The 18,047-nt window shown below is 67.7% G+C and overlaps 5 protein-coding genes across 5 annotated transcripts in view; 1 reads left to right on the top strand and 4 right to left on the bottom strand.

Moving 5' to 3' along the window:
* EMIHUDRAFT_448627 (hypothetical protein) overlaps window positions 1–1,039 on the bottom strand; it is a gene marked incomplete at its 5' end in the record, with an annotated part of 2,691 nt that extends 1,652 nt beyond the window's left edge. The window contains 3 exons of the mRNA XM_005757734.1: window positions 251–334; window positions 404–463; window positions 560–1,039. Of these exons, the coding sequence (XP_005757791.1) occupies window positions 251–334; window positions 404–463; window positions 560–1,039 (624 nt within the window). The remainder of the gene's footprint in view (window positions 1–250; window positions 335–403; window positions 464–559) is intronic.
* A 755-nt stretch (window positions 1,040–1,794) lies between these two features.
* Window positions 1,795–4,075, bottom strand: EMIHUDRAFT_199041 (hypothetical protein; the record flags this gene model as incomplete). Its single annotated transcript, XM_005757733.1, has 4 exons — window positions 1,795–2,086; window positions 2,470–2,575; window positions 2,656–3,843; window positions 3,943–4,075. 4 exons carry the CDS (start codon window positions 4,073–4,075, stop codon window positions 1,795–1,797), a joined length of 1,719 nt encoding a protein of 572 aa, XP_005757790.1.
* Window positions 4,076–7,545: 3,470 nt separating this feature from the next.
* On the bottom strand, window positions 7,546–8,256 carry EMIHUDRAFT_53728 (hypothetical protein; the record flags this gene model as incomplete). Its single annotated transcript, XM_005757732.1, has 1 exon — window positions 7,546–8,256. A coding segment is annotated over one exon (711 nt), but the record flags the coding sequence as incomplete, so codon positions are not given.
* Window positions 8,257–12,899: 4,643 nt separating this feature from the next.
* On the top strand, window positions 12,900–16,251 carry EMIHUDRAFT_448626 (hypothetical protein; the record flags this gene model as incomplete). The annotated part of the gene is made up of 6 exons (XM_005757731.1): window positions 12,900–13,680; window positions 13,789–14,084; window positions 14,306–14,348; window positions 15,358–15,492; window positions 15,930–16,094; window positions 16,171–16,251. The coding sequence occupies exons 1-6, from the start codon at window positions 12,919–12,921 to the stop codon at window positions 16,249–16,251; spliced, it is 1,482 nt and encodes a 493-aa protein (XP_005757788.1). The 5' UTR covers window positions 12,900–12,918.
* A 191-nt stretch (window positions 16,252–16,442) lies between these two features.
* Window positions 16,443–17,165, bottom strand: EMIHUDRAFT_199036 (hypothetical protein; the record flags this gene model as incomplete). The annotated part of the gene is made up of 1 exon (XM_005757730.1): window positions 16,443–17,165. One exon carries the CDS (start codon window positions 17,163–17,165, stop codon window positions 16,443–16,445), a length of 723 nt encoding a protein of 240 aa, XP_005757787.1.
* Between the last annotated feature and the right edge of the window lie 882 nt (window positions 17,166–18,047).

Below are 18,047 nucleotides of genomic sequence, written 5' to 3'. Positions count from 1 at the left end.
AGTTTTGGGGTGGGGCGCCGGAAAAGGCCGCCCCCCCAGGGGCCCCCGCCCCCGGGCCCCAAAAAAAGGCCGCCGGGGCCCCGGGAATTGGGGCCACAAGGGGAGGCCCGGCTGGTCCAAATTTTTCACCCCCCCCCTTAAAATGGAGAAGCCCCCCCCCCCCCCCTCCCCCCCCCTCCCCTCCCTTCAAATCGAGCAGGGGGGTTGCCCCCCCCCCCCCCCCTCCCCTCCCCCCGGGCAGCGGCGTCACCGAGGCGAGGAAGTCCGGGATGTCGACCCCTTCTCTCGCGGCGGCGCGCGGAGACCAGACGAGCTCGTCCTTGCGCGCGCACGCCTACCACTCACTGACCATCTCTCGTCACCTCGGGCCATCTCGCGGCCTGAGCTCGTCCCTCTTGCACGCCTTTGGCGCCGCTCCGTACTTTGGCACGGGCGCCTGGAACTCTGCCCCGACCATGCTCTCCTATGGGGGGCGTGTCCAGGGACGGGTCGTGGGCGTGTCCTGGCGCCGGCGCCCGCACCTCTTGCCCCGGCCGGTGCTCTCCTGGCGCGGGTAGACTTGCACCAGCTGCACCACGTCCCCGCCGCCGCTCTCCTCCTCGAGCTGCTTGAGCAGCTGCGCGTGCATCCTCTCCGACACCGCGTGCACCCTCGCGGGCACGCGCGCGAGCCCCGCCTCCCACTTGGCCAGCGCCTTGGACGTGACGCCCTCGCCCGCGCCGCCCCGCTCGCCGCCCTTGTCCTTCTCGCCAGAGGCGGCGCGGAGCTGCTCAGCAAAGGAGGCGACCGACATCTCGAACTCGCCGCGCACCGCCGCGAGCCGCGCGCCCGCGCACCGCGGAGCCAGCGCCGACGCGCTCGCGCCGTCCGAAGAGCTGCCGAAGGACGCGCCTCGGACGGCGGCGGCGAGCGCGGCCGAAGAGGCTCTCCGCTCAAGGTGCGGCACGTCGGAGCCGCCCTTGCCCAGGCTCGCGCGCTTCCGCTCGCCCCCCGGCGAGTCGGGCGCGAGGCGCTTCTTGCTCTGAGCAGCGGCCGACATGCAAAAAGAGATAAACGCGCACCAATAGGACCGCGGCGTGGAGCGATTGAGACTCGTGCCGCCGCCCCTGCCACCCCTGTGTCAGTGTGCCTGTGGTAGGAGAGACTGCCAGCGACAAGCTGGAGGCAGGTCGCTAGACTGAGATGAGACCGCCAGTGGATGTGGGAGTCCACCGCGCACCGCGCTGCGAGCCTGTCGTGTCCCTTGTCAGGAGCAGGAGAGCCCCACCTGTCCCCCTGATCGTCCTTCCAAAATCCTGCTCGTGCAGGTGGGGACCCTGTCCTCGTCCCATCCCTCGTTTGGCGTGTCTGTTTTCTTTCTTTCTTTCCTTGGAGCGATTGAGCATCCCTCCGGGGGCCCCTCTGCGCCGGGGAGGCGTTGTTGGAGGCTAGGACGCAAGCGTCCGTCGCCCTTTTCAAACTCGGGGCCCACTCCGCTACGCTCCGACCCGAATTTGGAGGGCCTAAAAGTTTAAGGTGTTGCTGCGCAAAAGGGGTCGGACACAGGGCACAGCTCATGCTAAGAGCTAGAAGGGGAGCTAGAGAGAACGACTACCCTGTCCCGTTATTGCGTACACCAGCACCACAAAAGCTCTCTCTCCTGTCCTCACTCAGGGGGGTCACAACTACCGAGTCCCTCGACTAGCTGCCACGTTGCCGACCGAGAGCGGATCTCCTCCTGCTCCGCAAGGAGGGTGGCCAAGGCTAAAGTCTTGTCGGAGCCGCCGGGTTGACGACTTGGAGAAGGTCGCCCGTCTACTTGTACTTGTAGAGATGCTCGAGGGGGTGCTTTGTGGGGCGGTGCGCAGCCAGGCCAGCAGTGAGGGGAGGCGCACCCTCCTCGGTTGCAGAGCTCGTCGGAGGCTGCGGCACGACGGGAGGGTCGCGATAGCAGTCCTCGGGCGAGCCGACGCGCATGTCCAACCAGCGCTGGGACTCGTTGTGACGGCAGACGCCGGCTGCCTCTCCAACCGCTTCTGCAGCGTCCTTCTTTGCCCGGTGCATGGGCTCGATCCGATTCCGCAGCGTGTCGTCCCCAGCGGCGGTGCTGCGCGGGAGGCGGCCGCGGGCACGCTGGGCTCGATCAGCGGCTTTCCCTCAGTTGCTCCCAAAGCACGAAAGCACGGATTTGGCGGACGTTCTTGGCTTCAATTTACGGATGTGGCACGACACAATCCTTTGTCTCAAAACGCGGGGCGCTGTGCCACAGACCCCGCCAGGGCGCTGCCCCGCGGACCCCGCGGGGGCAGAGGCCCCAGCCCCCAGGCACAAGTGATCTGTGATCTGTGAGGGTCCGCCCGCAGGCGCATTTTGTATACCGAGGCGGTGCCCGGTGCCGAGCGCAGGCCGGAGCCCACAGGTCGGACCTTGAGACAGCATTGTAGATCCCTGGGCGAGGGTGGTGGAGAGGGCGGTCCGGCGGCGGAGCACCCACCTCCTCCCGGCGTGCCGGGAGGCAGGATGTCATCCCCCGTGATCCAGACCGCCCCGTTGGAGGTAGGCCGCTCGTCTAGCCAATCAGCCTTAAGCGAGCGGCCTGGCCGTTGGAATGGCCGGGTGGAGAGAGTGCACAAGTACAAACATACAAGTGTATGCTTTAACGGTCTACCGTGCCACATGTGAAGTATTCTTCTTCTGCTACCGTCTCACTCGTCGTGGCATTTGTGCAAAAGAGTGGAGGCGACCATGGCACGATGAGTTCCACAACCTTCATGAGCGTGGCGTGCGTCCGCGCATCGATTCGCAAGCCGACCCCTCCGAGACCTACTCGTGGCCAGTGCTTGGGCTCTGCCACAGCAACGGTTACCCATTTTGTACTTGGAAACTCGAGCAGGAACGCTATCTGCACGCCCCAGTGCATCTCCATGTGGTACTTGCCGGCGATTGAGTAGTTGTTCGCTAGCGCCGCCGCCACCAGCGCAGCCGGATCATTTGTGCCAACGTGCCTTTCGCATTCATCTGGAGCGGCCAACAAGTGGTTGCGTCCTATTCCGAGTTTGGCACCGACTCGCAGCAGACGGGAACCACCCACAGGAGGGCTGAATGTCTCGTTAACGGCGCTCGCCGCGCACAGTCCCTGTGCCTTCCTCGGCAATCGCAGCCCTTGCAGTTGAAGGCATCGGCTACGGAAGCACGAATGGAGCGAAGGCGGGCAGCAACCCAAGAAGGAGGCGCTCGGGAAGCGACGGATCGGAAGGCGGTAGAATGCGAGACTGTCAGCAAGGTAGTTCTCATCGTTCATCTGTAGCATTGAATTCAGCCGCCCTGATGCAAACTGGCTGTCAATGCGCATGACTCGCCCGTCAAGGAGGAAGTCCCATCGCCGAAAGTAGACATGGGCCGACGACCTGTTCATGAACGCGTGCCGGTCGCACACGCCTCTTTGGTAGTCTTGACCCCCTGGGATCCACACGTATTTGGGATCGAGAACGGCCACCGGAGGGTGGGAGGCAATCCACACACGGTCGAGCCGCGAATGCACCACTTGCTCGTAGCGTATGCCTCGGCGCACGTGCTCTTCGTGGCGGACGAGTTGCTCGATGCAGCTGTGTAGCGCCAGCAATTTGGGTAGGTTGTGCTCCGTCGACTTTCCTATGAGTGGCCCAAGGTAGACGTTCTCCACATTTCGGGTTAATACAATGCGCCGAACGTGACACGAGTAAGGGCTTTTCGAAGACTGGTTGGTGATCTCCATGCGCTCGTCCCGCGTGCATCCTGAGCCCGGCTGCCCGCGGCTCGTTTGGTTGAACAGCTCCACAATCTGCACCCAGTGTGGGGTGCCCTCCAGCTTGCGGACAAACCAGCCTATCGATGGCTCGGGAGTCACCTATATCGATGCGATCGGTTGCAGCTGCGACAGCCCATCGAGTATGTCAGCACGCACAGCCGAGGTGACTGTGCTACCTGCTTGGGTGGTGAGTGCAAGGTGTGCCTCGGCTCCAAGAGGCCTCAGCAAATGAGTGGAGATGCTCGCGCCCCGGTCCGGTAAGGAGGCTGGTGAGAAGAAGCCGGAGAAGCACACGGCACACGTGGACATCGAGGTCTGCACCGACCCGGGAATGGCACAGGCCACGTCTGTACCGGACTGGCACACCCGCCGCTGACGCAGGATCGCGGGCATGCAGCACTGTCGAGGACCGCCAGGTGCAGAGGAGCATCCGTGGCCACCGCACAGTCTGCACGAAGTATTGCAGCAGACTTGGCCGGTCGGGTGCCGGATCCCGGCGATACAGAACCTCGGCGGGGCGTGCACAGTGGCCATGATGTGAGCTGTGAGCTGTGAGGGTCCGCCCGCACTAGGGTCGGACCTTGAGGCAGCGTTGTGTGGAGACGTGCGGCGCGAAAGGACGCACGCGCTGCGTGTTCCCCTTGTTTCTCAAGTCCCGTGCCCAGTGTTGTGCGAGGGAGGGAAACACACTGTGCATGCGCGCGCGAATTTCTTTTTTCCAATTGCTGAAGAAAGAAAGAAAGAAAAGAAACAACCCAAGGGAGGAGGGAGGACGGCGCGCGCCGCGGTGGCGTGTGGTGTCGTGCGGTGCGTGTGAGAGAGGTATTTTAGAAAACCAAGAAGAAATCACGACTCTCCGTAGCATCGAGACGCGGACCGTCCCATGGAAGACAACACCGTCCCATGGAATTGCAACCTCACCGAGGCCAACATTGCCTGGCGGAATGTGTCTTCAGAAGCGCCTCGGCGGCCGACATGGTTTTGAGAGAGAGATTTTTAGCATGGTTTTGCCGCGATGGCAGTCGAGGTAAGGGCGTCTAGTCGAGGGTTCGGAGCTCTTTGCGGGGTAAGGTACGATGTAGGGCTCGGACTCGACCCCATCGGTATGGGTGGACGCGAGACAGAAGACGACGACACGCGCGAGCGACAAGAGAAGAAGAGCGACACACAGCAACCCTTGCTCTGCACGTCTCGCGCGCGCGTGAACAAATGACGTGTATTGTTGCTGCATCACGCCGCCCAATGAGCAATGTCGCGTGCGAGGCTCTCGAGTTTGCGCACAACCGCATCCGCAAGTCCTTTGAGAGCATTGCTCGCGCCGACGCCTCGCCCCAGGCGCTCCGCGACCTCGCGTGGCTCCAGGCGCAGCTGCCGACCGAGATGGGCGCGGGTGCAACATCGACACCGCCTTCACGCGAGCCGACAGCGACTTCTCCATGTCGCTCCTCAAGAACTGGCGCACCCTTGTCGCCCACAACCCCGACTTCGCCCTCGACGAGGGAGGTGCGTCCAAGTACCCCGCCATCGCCGCAGCTATCGCCACCTACGAGTCCGTCCTCTCGGACTGGAAGGAGGTGTGCGAGAAGCGCACCGCCCGCGACAAAAACAAGTACTACACCGTCCGCGGCGGCTGCCTGACTGAGTTCTACCCCAAGAGCGTCCCGCTCCCCGAGCCCGAGTCCCTTCCAGCTACCGACGCGATTCTCAATGGCACTTGCAAATCCACGTACCCGCGGCCGCGGCCGCTCGCTGCCATCAAGAATCACAAGGACTGGTACGCGCACCAGGAGCTCGTCAAGGCGCGGGACGCGCACGTCAAGAACAACCCGTCCCTCGGAGACAGCGCCGTCAACAACCGCGAAGCCGCGCGCCTCATCTCCGCCTCAACGCCTTTCGCCGGCAAGGCCTTCGATGTCCGTGTCGACGGTACGTACGCCGCCGCCCCCTCCTCCGACACCCTCCAGGACGAGCTCCAGCGGAAGCTCGGCCTTTGGCTCTCCGCGGCGCTTCCCACACTTCGGGTCGCGCTTGAGCGGGGCATGCCAGTCGATCGGGATGGGAGAACGAGGCCGAGGATACGTCCTCCCATCCCTCCCTTGGGTTGTCTGTTTTCTTTCTTTCTTTCGAGGCCGAGGAGAGCGATGAGTCAGGGGAAGAGACAACAGGAGAGAGAACGACGAGAGTGGGAAGAACGCGAGGTGGCATGAAGGTCGCTGCGAGAATTGGTGAGAAACTGCGGAGAGAGATAGGAAGTGGTAGACGCCCGAGGGTGGGCGACGGCTAGCACCACTCTTCTCCCCTAAAATCCCTGTGTGGTGGCGGCGTACCGTCCTCCCATCCCTCCCTTGGGTTGTCTGTTTTCTTCCTTTTTTTAGGACGGGGTGTGGGCGCGGGGTAGGCCGCCCGAAATTCTTTTTTCCAATTGCTGAAGAAAGAAAGATAACTTTTTGCAAAGGGTTGCCCGGCCGGGTTGCTGCGCAAATCTCTCGCGCTGCGCTAGGCTCAGAGCGAGTTCGCGCTGCGCTAGGCTCAGACGGCGTGCGCGGGCCGCCGGGGTGAGGACCTCACCTCCTTCGCCCTTCTCGGCAGCTTGTCGGGCCGTCTACCTCAAGTCCTCAGCCCTCTCAGCCGAAGCTGGGGCCGGTCCTCCCGTAGGCCGTCCGTAACCGAGAGAGCCCCCGCGTCCCGATGAATTCGACGGGCGGGGGGCGGGTCGGCCGTCGGGCCGTCGGGGCGGGGAGGCCCGCGCGGGGGGGGGAGAGCGCAGCAACCACATTCCCAGTACGCAGTAGCCCGCACACCTTTGGCTTTGCGCAAAGGCTTTTTGCTTTGCCGCAGCAAAGGTCCTGTTTGAGAGCGGATTTTGACGCAGCTCGCCGTCGCCCACACAGCTTCGCCCTGTCCCTTGTGTCGCTGCTGCGCTTGGTTCTTCTTTGAAGTTATATATGGCTCTGAGCCAGATGCAGACGCAGATGCAGACCCCGGCACTGGACCGGCGCAGATGCAGATGCAGACGCAGATGTCGGCCGCGAGGAGGGAGTTCGCACACCTCGCTTTACCCATGTATTTATTTCGACGAGGAAAAAACACGCTGGCGCCGCCGAAACAAAAGCGGCTCTCACACGATCATAGTAACGATTCACAAACTACCGGTAATGTCTTATGAGCTACGAGCCGCCAGCGCCCCGCCCCTCGCCCCGCGACCTCCCCCGCCCGCCCCGCCCGCCCCGCCCGCCCCGCCCGCCCCGCCCGCCCCGCCCGCCCCGCCCGCCCCGCCCGCCGACCACCGCCGCGCCACCAGCGGGCGGTGGGTGTGGCACAGCGCGAGCGGGCGGCTGGTAGACAAACGTCGCCTGCTCCGCCACCTGCGCCCCAATTGCGGCGATGGGCAGCGCCGGCTGGCGGCAGGCCGGGCAGTTGGTGTCGCGCTCCAGCACGCGCGGCGCACACGTCTCGCAATACAATGCGTGGCCGCACGCGAAGCGAATCGATCGCGGCGCAGACCAGCAAAAGTCGCACTGGCGCGCCTCCCCGTCCGCCTCGGCTGCCGCCGCCCCTGCAAGGCTCGGAATCTCAGCCTCCGCCGCCTCGGCCAGCGCCTCCAGCCGCGGCAGCGCCTCTGCGAGCGGCATCCGCCTCTTCTTCCGCACGAGAGCCAACCCGACTACGAGCCTCGCCAGCTCCTCGGCCTGCGCCGCCGACCAGCCCGCGTCGGCAGCCGCGATGCCCTCCGCCGTGTCGGGCTCCTCCAATGCATCGTCGCACGCGTTGAGCAAGCCGACGGCGCCGCGGCCGGTCAGGCTGACGAGCAGCGTGATGCCGAGCGCGAAGCCGTCAGTGAGCTGCGAAGCCTGGTTGTCGTTGAGAATGATCTGGTCAATGTAGCCGGGCTTGCCAAAGATGCGTTGCGTCGACAAGTGCGAGACCTGTCCATTGCTGCCGGCCGTCGCCTCTGCTGCGCGCGCGAGGCCCACGTCGGCGAGGTAGCCGTTGCCGCGCTCGTCGAGCAAGATGTTGCCCGCCGAGACGTCGCGGTGCAGGATCATCGGAGAGAGCGTGTGCAAGTAATGCAGCGCTCTCGCCGCGTCGCGCAGGACGCAGAGCCGTGCGGCGGCGGAGAGCGTGGGAGGCAGCGTCTCGAAGCCGAGCATGCGGAGCCGCTGCAGCGCGGCTGGCGTGCGGTAGAGGCGGTCCTCGAGGCTGCCGCCGCGGCAGAGGGGGTAGACGAGGCACGCTCTCGCCGGTGCCAAGCAGACGCCGAGCAGAGGGAGCAGGGACGGGTGGCACGCCGCGCTGAGCGTGCGCACCTCGCTCTGCAGCTCGGCGAGGCCTTGCGCGCCCACACCGACCAGCGCCGTCTTGACAGCGAACCCGCAAGCGACGCGCGGGAGCGACGGCAGCGCGTCGCAGCGGTAGACGCGCCCAAAGCCTCCCTCGCCCACCTTGCGCGCCTCGGCAAAGGCGTCGGTCGCCGCGATGAGCTCGTCGAGAGGGACGGCGGCGGGCGGCGCGGCGGCGGCGGCGAGGGCGGCGACACTCGCCGAAGCCGCCGCTGCCGCCGCTGCTGCCGCTGCCTCCGCTGCCGCCTCCGCCTCCGCTGCCTCTTGAGCCTCCGCCGCCGCCACGGCCGCTACTGCCGCCTCTACAGCCGCCGCCTCCGCCGCCGCCTCCGCCGCCGCCACCTCCGCCGCTGCCTCCGCCGCCGCCACCTCCGCCTCCGCCCTCATCCTCGCCTCCTCCCTCTCCCTTGCCGCCTCCTCCCTCGCCCTCGCCTCCGCCTCCTCCGCCGCCCGCGCCGCCGCCTCCGCCTCCTCCGCCGCCCGCGCCTCCGCAGCTGCCTCAGCCGCCCGCGCCTCCTCCGCCGCCCGCGCCTCCTCCGCCGCCCGCGCCTCCTCCGCCGCCTGCCTCGCCGCCGCCTTCTCATCCTTCTGCCGCTGCCGCTTCAGCGCCCTGGCCTCACGGGTCCTTCGCTCCGCCAGCTCGTCGCGCAGCAGCCGCGCCGCCCGCAGCGCCTCCGAGCCGTCGGCGGCCTGGGTGGTGTTTGCGTTGATCGCCGCCCTGAGCGCCTCGAGATCGGCGTCGCCTCGCTCGCACGCCTCAACCGCCTCGCGCAGCGCCGCTTCGGCAGCATCACGCGCCTCCGCCGCCTCCGCAGCCGCTGCCGCCTCGCGTGCGGCCGCCGCGGCCTGCTCGGCTGACGCTGCGACCGCCGTCTCCCCCTCCGCCTCTGCTCCGGTCGACGAGTGATCCTCGAGGGCGCGCACGCACTCGGTGTGCCCTTCCTCCTCGGCCCACTGAAGCGCCGTCTTGCCGTTCGCACTGCGCGCCGCGGTGTCTGCGCCCGCCCGCAGCAAGCGCCGCACGACGGCGGGGTGGTTGAAGAGGGCGGCGTACATCAGCGCGGTGTAGCCGTCGTCGTCCTGCAAGTTGATCTCCGCGCCGTGCCGTATCAGCAACTCCACCACCCGCTCGTGGCCGCTGTTGGCGGCGTGCATCAGCGCGGTGCCGCCGTCGCTGTCCTGCAGGTTGATCTCAGCGCCGCGCCGGAGCAGCAGCTCGACCACCCGCTCGTGGCCGTAGAAGGCGGCACCCATCAGCAGCGTGAGGCCGCTCACCTCGCCTACCTCGTACGTCTCGTCGGCCCGCCCGCCACCCTCGAGCCACTCCAGCACCGCCGCCTCATCGCCTCGATGAGCCGCTGCCACGACCGCATCGGGGGCTGCCGCGGCACTGCTCGACGCCCGCTCCGCCGCAGCCGGCGACAGATTACCCGGCCGCACCCGCACGCTCTCGCCGCCGCCCTCGAGCGCCACAGCGTACCGCCCGCCCTCGAAGCTCTGAGCCACGCCCCGCTGCCCGTTCAGCTCGGGGCGGGAAGAGAGGCCGCCGAGCACGACTCGCTGGCCGAGCAGCGGCGCGTCCACAGCTGCCGCTGCCGCGCCCGAGGAAGCGCCGCCCGCCCCTGCCCGGCCGTCTGCCATTGCCGCCTCAGCCAAGACCTTGACGCACTCGGCGTGGCCATTCTCCTTGGCATACTGCAGCGCCGTCTTGCCGCCAACAGTGCGCACCGCCGCGTCTGCGCCCGCCTGCAGCAAGCGCCGCACGACGGCGGGGCGGTTGAGGAGGGTGGCGATCATCAGCGCGGTGCCGCCGACGCTGGTCTGCAAGTTGACCTCAGCGCCGCGCCGTATCAGCAAGTCGACTACCCGCTCGTGGCCGCTGCGGGCGGCGGCCATCAGCGCGGTGGTGCCGTCGCTGTCCTGCAAGTTGACCTTCGCCCCGTGCCGCAGCAGCAGCTCGACCACCCGCTCGTGGCCGTGGACAGCGGCGCCCATCAGCAGCGTGAGGCCAGTCGACTTGCCATACTCGTACGTCGCGTCGGCCCGCCCGCCGCTGTCAAGCCACGCCAGCACTGCCTCCTCCTCGCCTCGCTCAACCGCTGCCACGACCGCGTCGGGGGCTGCCGCGACACCGCTCGACGCCTGCTCCGCCGCCACCGCTGGAGACAGCGTCTTCGTGACTCTCGATCCAGCCGAGGAAGCGCCGCCGGAGGAAGCGCCGCCTGCGCCTTCAGAGCCGGCTGCCGCCGCAGTGGGCCGTCCCGCCACCACCGCCTCCTTGACGTGCTGCCGGAAGGCCTCGACGCACTCGGCGTGGCCCTTCTCCTTGGCAACCTGCAGCGCCGTCATGCCGCTCGCACTGCGCGCCGCCGTGTCTGCGCCCGCCCGCAGCAAGCGCCGCACGACGGCGGCGCGGTTGAAGAAGGCGGCGGCCATCAGCGCGGTGTCGCCGTCGCTGCTCTGCAGGTTGAGCTCCGCCCCGTGCTGCAGCAGCAGCTCGACCAGCCGCTCGTGGCCGTTGAGGGCGGCGTCAATAAGCGCGGTGCTGCCGACGCTGTCCTGCAGGTTGACCTTCGCCCCGTGCCGCAGCAGCAGCTCGACCACCAGCTCCTGACCGCCGTAGGCGGCAGCCATCAGCGCGGAGTCGCCGTCGCTGTCCTGCAGGTCGATGTCCGCCCCGTACCGCAACAGCTGCTCGACCACCCGCTCGTGGCCGTGGTTGGCGGCGCCCATCAGCAGCGTGAGGCCGCTCACGCCGCCTCTCTCGTACATCGCGTCGGCCCGCCCGCCGGCATCGAGCCATGCCAGCACCGCCTCCTCCTCGCCTCGCGCAGCCGCTGCCACGACCGCATCGGGGGCTGCCGAGTCACCGCTCGACGCCTGCTCCGCCGCCGCCACTGGCCGCAACCTCTCAGGCCGCACCCGCACGCTCTCGCCGCTTCCCTCGAGCGCCACAGCGTAGCGGCCGCCCTCGAAGCTCCGCGCCACGCCCCGCTTCCCGTTCAGCTCGGGGCGGGAAGAGAGCCCGCCGAGCACGACGCGCTGCCCAAGCAGCGGCGCGTCGGCAGGCGAGGTGCCACACACTGACTCTGACATTTTAGGCGCGCCCCTACGCAGGTACAGCGAGGAAGAAAACCGCCCGCGGACAGAAACTTGCCCAGCCAGGCGAGGGATGGGAGGACGGGGTGTGGGCGCGGGGTAGGCCGTCCGAAATTCTTTTTTCTAATCGCTGAAGAAAGAAAGAAAGAAAAGAAACACCCGAAGGGAGGGAGGGAGGACGGCACGCGTGTGAGCGCGCGCGCGGTGGCGTGTGGAGAGAGATTTTTAGAAGCCAACAAGAAATGTGTCACACAGAGCGTGTGGTGTCGTGCGGTGCGTGTGAGAGAGAGATTTTAGAAAACGAACAAGAAATCACGACTCTCACAGTGATTTGGGCTCGGCAGCTTGTTAGCCCTCAGCCGAAGCTGGGGCCGGTCCCGTAGCCGAGAGAGCCCGCGCCGATCGGTTCGACGCGGTCGGGGGGCCCTGCGGAGAGGCCAGCGAGATGGCAAGCCAGACAGAGGTCGATACTCTGGACGACCCATAGCGCATAGGATGCCACGAATGCCTGAAGGAGAGGGAGGCGAGGCCAGAGGCAGGCTCAGCTGTTTATTGTGATCTCGCTTTGGTGGCTGAAGGACCCGATGGTCCTGTCACATTCGTGTTCCGAGTCGTGGGGGTGGAAGAATTCGAGGTACATGTACATGTAGAATCGAGTCAGTGATCCCACCGATTGCGAGGGGACCGGCTCGCAATAGAGATGCTACGATTGCGAGGAGTGCTGCTCAGGGTGCTCACAAGAGAGAGAGAGAGAGAGAGAGAGAGAGAGAGCTGCGTCGACGGGTGCGGGACCGCGGCGCAGCCAGTGCCGCGGCGAGGCCTCCGGCTGTTTGCGGCGGGCGGCTTGCTGCTCGCTGCGATGGCGAAAAACTCGTCTCGCCACACGCCAAGGGCTTATGCTCTGGCGAGACGTGAGGCGCATGCGCCCAGGAGGGGAGGGGGCATGTGTAACGACACTGCTAGAGATGCCTTTCGGGGCCCAGAGATAAAACTTCTGTGATGCCATGCGTGACCTAGTAGTGTCCCCAGCTATGGGCGTGTCCACGTTGGAGCCAGGTGTGGTGTGGGCGCGAGAATAGCTCCGCCGTTCATGGAGGCAACCGATGCGAGTCGACTGGTGTGTGTCGTCGTGGTTTCGTATCAAGAATTCTCTCTCTCTCTCGGTGCTCACAATCCTTCGACTTTCTAGGGCGAGGCTGCTCTCAATCCTAGCCGTCTAGTCTCTAGAAAAGAAGGTTCAGCGGCAGTGGAGGGTTCGGAGCTCTTTAAGATGAAAGTGACAAACATACATTTTTAGCAATATTTGTTGCACAGAGCGCATCTCTCTCTCTGTTGTGCGAGGCGTGAACCGCGCCATTCGCTCTCACCTGGCAACCCTCCTGTCTGCACGTCTCGCGCGCGCGTGAACAGGGCTCCAGGCCCCAAATGACGTGTGAGTGTTAGAGTTGTTTGGTATTGCTAAAAATCTCTCTCTCGGTATGGGTGGACGCGAGACAGAAGACGACGACACGCGCGAACCTACAGGCCACTCTGCTCTGCTGACAGGGGCAGCCCATATGGCGGACGGCATGCACAGGGGTGTTCATGGGGTCCCGTACCATGCGGAATCGACCCTATCCAGTGCTCGTGCTACAGTGCTGAGAGGGTTGCACGCCATGGGTCATTTTCGAAGCCCCCCTTTTGCATCCGCACGGCCGGGGCGCTTCTCTCTCAATGAGCGGCATCTGTGCGCTGCTCTCACGCTGCCTGCCGTCGGCGGAGGAGGAGGAGCTCTGGTACGAAGGCCTGGACAGCGAGAACGGGCGGGGCGGTCCGTCCGACGTGGAGTTGCGGGTGCACGCTCTCGGTGTAGCCTGCGACCAGCTCGACCGCCGGACTGTCGTCGCGGCGGCGGCTGCATTACGCGACCTGGCGTGCGCGCCGCAGAATCAGGCGGCGATCGACGCGCATGGTGGGTGGGCCGCCGCCGACCGCGCCGGTGCGCTGCTGGACGATCATGCCGACTCGATGCGGCGCGATGAGATTGCAGCGGTGGGGGGCGCGCACGCACTGGCGGCGGCGCTCTCAGTATTCGCTCCGCCCGAGGCACGCGAGGCGTCCGCGCAGGCGGCGCGGTACCTGTCGTTCGGGCCCGCCGGGCAGCATGCGCTCCTCTCCGCCGAGGCGATGCCGCGTCTCGTCGCGCTCCTGCGAGCACCTCGAGGCGGTGGCGGCCCGCTCGGGAGCCGGGAGCCGCTTCCCGCCTCGGAGGAGGCGCGCGAGGCGGCCGCGGCCGCGGTCGCCAACCTGGCGGGGTCGCCGGAAGGCCGCGCCGCAGCTGCGCGCGCCGGCGCGGTCGGCCCTCTCGTCGCGCTCTGCAGGGCCGCCGACCCCGCCGCACCGTGCGGGCCTGGTGGCGCCGGGCTGCCACCGCCGGGCCGGAACAGCGGCAGCAGCGCGGGGTGGGGACCGGGACCGGGGCTCCTCTCCCCCTCCGTGCGCGACGGAGCGACGGCCCCTGCCACCTCCAAGTGCGCCGCAGACCGCATCACCGCCGCCGCCGCCGCCGCGCTCTCCCGCCTCTCCCTCGCCGCCGACCTGAAGGTAGCGGTCGCCGCGGCCGGAGGCGCGCAGGCGCTGCTCGCGCTTCTCGCCGCGGAGGGGCGATGCGGCGCCCGCAGCAGCGCGACGGCGACGCACGCCGCGAGGGGGCTCGCCAACCTCTCGGTACACCTCGACATCGCCGCCGCCATCGTCGCCGGCGGGGGAGTGCCACTGCTCGTCGGCCTCGTCGGCTCGAGGCGCGCGGAGGAGGCCGAGGCGGCGTCGGCGGTGCTCGCAAACTTGTCGCTGCACGAGAGCGGCCGCCGGGCGCTGTTGCGGGCGGGCGGCGTCGCGAGGTGCCCACCCCCACCCCACCCACCTCCACCCCACCCCACCCCACCCCCACCACCCGCTTCCGGAATTCCTTGCGCCTTGCGACGCCACCGACCCCACCCCACCCCCACCCGCCCGACCCCACCCCCCTCCCCACCACCCACTCCACCATCCGTGCCGCCACGTCGCCCCTCTCCCTTTGCCGCCGCGTTGGCTCTCACCCCGACCGGCCGCCTCGGGACAGGCTCGTGGCGCTCGTCTCCTCGCTCCCTTGCGCGTACGCGCCGGTGACAGCGTACCTCTCGTCCACCCACGCCTCGGACGCGGCCTCGACCGGGTCGTCGAGCTCCTCTTCTGCGGATGCTGCGCCGGGCGCGGGAGGAGGGGAAGGGGCTGGCGAGCGGAGAGAGGCGGCAGAGGCGGCAGAGGCAGAGGGAGACGAGGGGGGAGAGGGGGGAGAGGACTGGCGCTGCTCCGAAGCGTCGGCGCCGTCGCCGTCGGTCGACCGCGCCGCCACGGCGCCCCGTTTGCCAGAGGCGTGCTCCGCCGCTGCCGCTCCTGGTGTGGCGTCGGGGTGCGTGGCTGCCGCCTCCTCGCCGACGGCTTCGGGCAGCGAGAGCGATGCGGCGATAGCGGCGGTGACGGCCGAGGCGGCGGTGACGATTCTAGCGCGATTGGCGCTTTTGCCCGAGGCGCGGTCTGAGCTCTCTGCTTGCGGCGCCCTGCCGCCCCTCATCGCCATTGCCGGCGCGGGCTCCGCGCGCGCGCGGCTCGTCGCGGCCGCGGCCCTGACCAACCTGACGGTGGAGCCTGCCCTCGCCGCGGCCGTCACCGAAGCTGGCGGGACCGCCGCGCTGATGCGACTGCTCGAGGGGAGCAGTGCGGCGGCGGCGGAAGCAGCGGCGCGCGGGATCCGGAACCTCGCCATCGCCGCGACCGCCGCCGCCGCCGACTCCGCGCCTCGAGAGTCCGAGTCTGAGGCCGAGAGCCCGCTGCAGCCGCTCTCTGCCGCGATCCCTCCCCTCGCGCGGCTGGTGCAGGCGACGCTTAGCCGAGACGCAGCCGGGACGCAGCCCCGATTTGGGAGAGATGCAGCCGGGATTTGGGAGAGATGCAGCCGGGATTTGGGAGAGATGCAGCCGGGAGTTGGGAGAGATGCAGCCGGGAGTTGGGAGAGATGCAGCCGGGATTTGGCCGAGATGCAGCCGGGATTTGGCCGAGATGCAGCCGGGATTTGGCAGAGATGCAAGTCACCACCCCCACAGCTCTGGGTGCTGACGCTTCCGGCCCCGCAAGGCGCCGTCCGAGCCGGCGCGCGAGGCCGCGGCAAACGCCCTCCACGCCTTCGCTGCCGACGCCACGGGGCGCGCCGCCATTTTCGCCGCGGGCGGCGTCACGGGGTTGGTGGCGGGGCTGCACGGCTCGGGCGGCGTGGAGGCGCCGCGCGCCGCCGCCGCCCGAGCCGTTGGCGCCCTCGCTGTCGATGAGACGGTGCGGGGCGCTCTCTGCCGCGCCGGTGCCGCGCCGCCTTTGGTACGGCTTGCACGCGGCGGGGCGTCGTCGGCGACCAAGGCGGCGGCAGCGGCGGCACTCGCTTCGCTCGCGATTTGCAACGAGGGGAGGGCTGCCGTGGCGGCGGCGGGCGGCATCGAGCCCCTCGCCGCCATTGCCCGCGCTGCGCCGGGCTCGAAGGGCGAAGGGGGCGCGCTACCGCGCCGCTCGACTGTCGCCACCGCGCTCTCGGCCCGTTCATCGGTGCCCCCCCCCCCCCCCGCCCCGCCCCCCTCTCCCCCCCACTCCCCCCCCCGTCCCACACCCACCCACTACAATACCGAACTAAGGCCGTGCCCCATCTGCTCCCTACGAAGGCTGCTTCGCTGCCGCGCCGCTCCTCGGCTCCCTCGCTCCACACCACGGCGAAAGGCGGCGGGTACGGCAGTGGGTACGGCGAGGGCAAGCTGCGGTCGTGGCTGCAGCTCGGGCCGGAGGCGCTCGGCCCAGAGTCCGAGCACAGCGAGCAGGCCGCAGTTGAGGTGGGGCGTTGCCGCCCATCCTCGACACCGCGCGCCCTTGCCAGAGTCAAACAGTTGGGTCTCGACGCTCCTGTAGGCGGCGCTGCTGGCGTTGAGCCGAATGGAGGCAGACTTCGTCCCGATCTCGGGCCTCCCTAGCTGGAGGAGTGGTAACTGAGTACGCGCTGTGTGTATATTCCTGTGCCGGGCTGCACACACACACACACACACCATGCTAACCGCGTTCCGCGGCGCGGGCGTGTTACGGCTATCAGCCAGGCTGCAGGCAGCGGAGAGAGCTGTCGGATGTGTCGTGGGCGGTATGTTGACGACAGACGCCCAACACGCATGAAAAAGGAACAAGGCCGTCTACACTCGCTTTGCGTCGGCCGCCGTCGCCTCCCCTGGGCGCCCAACCGCTTCCTGTTCATCGTCGCCGCCGCCTCGCGTGAGGTTGGCGTCTGCGCCTCTGGGTGTGCACTCTTGCACAGCGTGGCGCACATGGGCTGGGTGGTGCTCATCCGAGGGATAGCAAGCGCGGAGCGCCCACGCCGCGTGCCATTTGAGGCACCGCGCCTCGTCCCTCTCTGCACGGCCCGCACAGCGCTCCGTCCAATATGCCGCGCGCAGCTCGGAGCAGGCGAGATCGGGAGGAGAGAGGTAGCCGCAAGACGCGTCATCCACCTGTATGCCACCGTGCGCGCAGCGCGTGACGTGGGTGCACGTGTTGTAGGCGTGCGACAGCTCGTACGCCAGCTCGCGGCACGAGACCCACGCCGTCGACGCACACAGGAAAATGCGGTTCGACTCGCAGCAGAAGGCGCCTCCACGGCCGTCGGCGCACAGAGACGTGTCGGCGCCAGCCGCCTGCACACGCGGCAGCGCATCGACGCCACACCGGCGGACGATCGCACCAGCCAGTGCCCGCACGCGCCGGTCCGTGGCCATGCAGGCGCGCAGCGTCGGCGGAGTGTCTCGCGAGAACACTCGCGCTTCGGAAATTCCCGCCGGACGCTCCCACACCGAGGCGCCGGTAGCCGGGTTGTAGAAGAAGGGGCGGCCAGAGCTCGAGGTGTGCTCGGTCCACGCCATCGCTACATCGCTCTCCGTCTGGCTACCATGACCTGTGAATGATCGATTTCTGGCCCGGGGTTGTGCGTATGTGAATGGGCCAGCTTAGAATTTTATAAGCTCCCTCGCACGACACTGGGCTTGGCAGATTAGAACTGCACAGACAGAGTAGAGAGAGTCCCCAACAAGCACACACTAAAGTCTCCAAGTGCACACAGAGAAGATGACCCACAACATGCCGTGGCCCTCGAGCGAACATCTGGGACGTACGAGTGAGTGCGGTCGTCGGATGGAGTGGCGATTAGGTGCGCTCGCGACCGTCGCAGCCGTCACCTGCGTGGTGATAGCGCGGCTGCGGCTGCGCCCGCGACGGTCGAGCGCTCGAGTGGCTTTCGTCGGCAACTCCATCCTCTACTTCAATGATGTGCCTCGGCTCGTGGAGGCGCTCTGGACACCGGGCCACTCGAAAGCCGGATGCCGTCCGTCCTGACTCTTCGGGACTGCTTCACCACAGGCCCTCTGCCACGCCGCCGGCCGCACGCTGGTGCACGACTGCTGCTTCCGCGGAGGCGCGTCGTATGGGACACTGCTACGCAAGGGGAACGGGATGCGCAATAAGTTTGGCACGCCCAACGCGCTGCGTGCCGACGGGAGCCACGACATTGGCGCCGACAGCGTTGCCACCCTTCTGGCGGCGCCGTGGGACACTGTCGTCATGAATGACTACACGCAGGCCGACATCCTCCCGCCAAACGTCGCCCACACTTGCGGCGGGAGCCTTCCCAACCATCAACCCAATGCGGCTCCCACACATCCCGGGAGCACATGCGACGCTGGCAGCAGCGCGAGGCGCGCCGCCAGGCTCAGCGGCCCCGGCAAAGGTGGCGCGGGGGCATCTTGACT

The sequence above is a fragment of the Emiliania huxleyi genome (assembly GCF_000372725.1).
Source record: "Emiliania huxleyi CCMP1516 unplaced genomic scaffold EMIHUscaffold_9, whole genome shotgun sequence".
Taxonomy (NCBI): Eukaryota; Haptophyta; order Isochrysidales; family Noelaerhabdaceae; genus Emiliania; species Emiliania huxleyi.
Note: the sequence above shows the minus strand (reverse complement) of the source record. Positions and strands in the feature narration are given on the sequence as shown.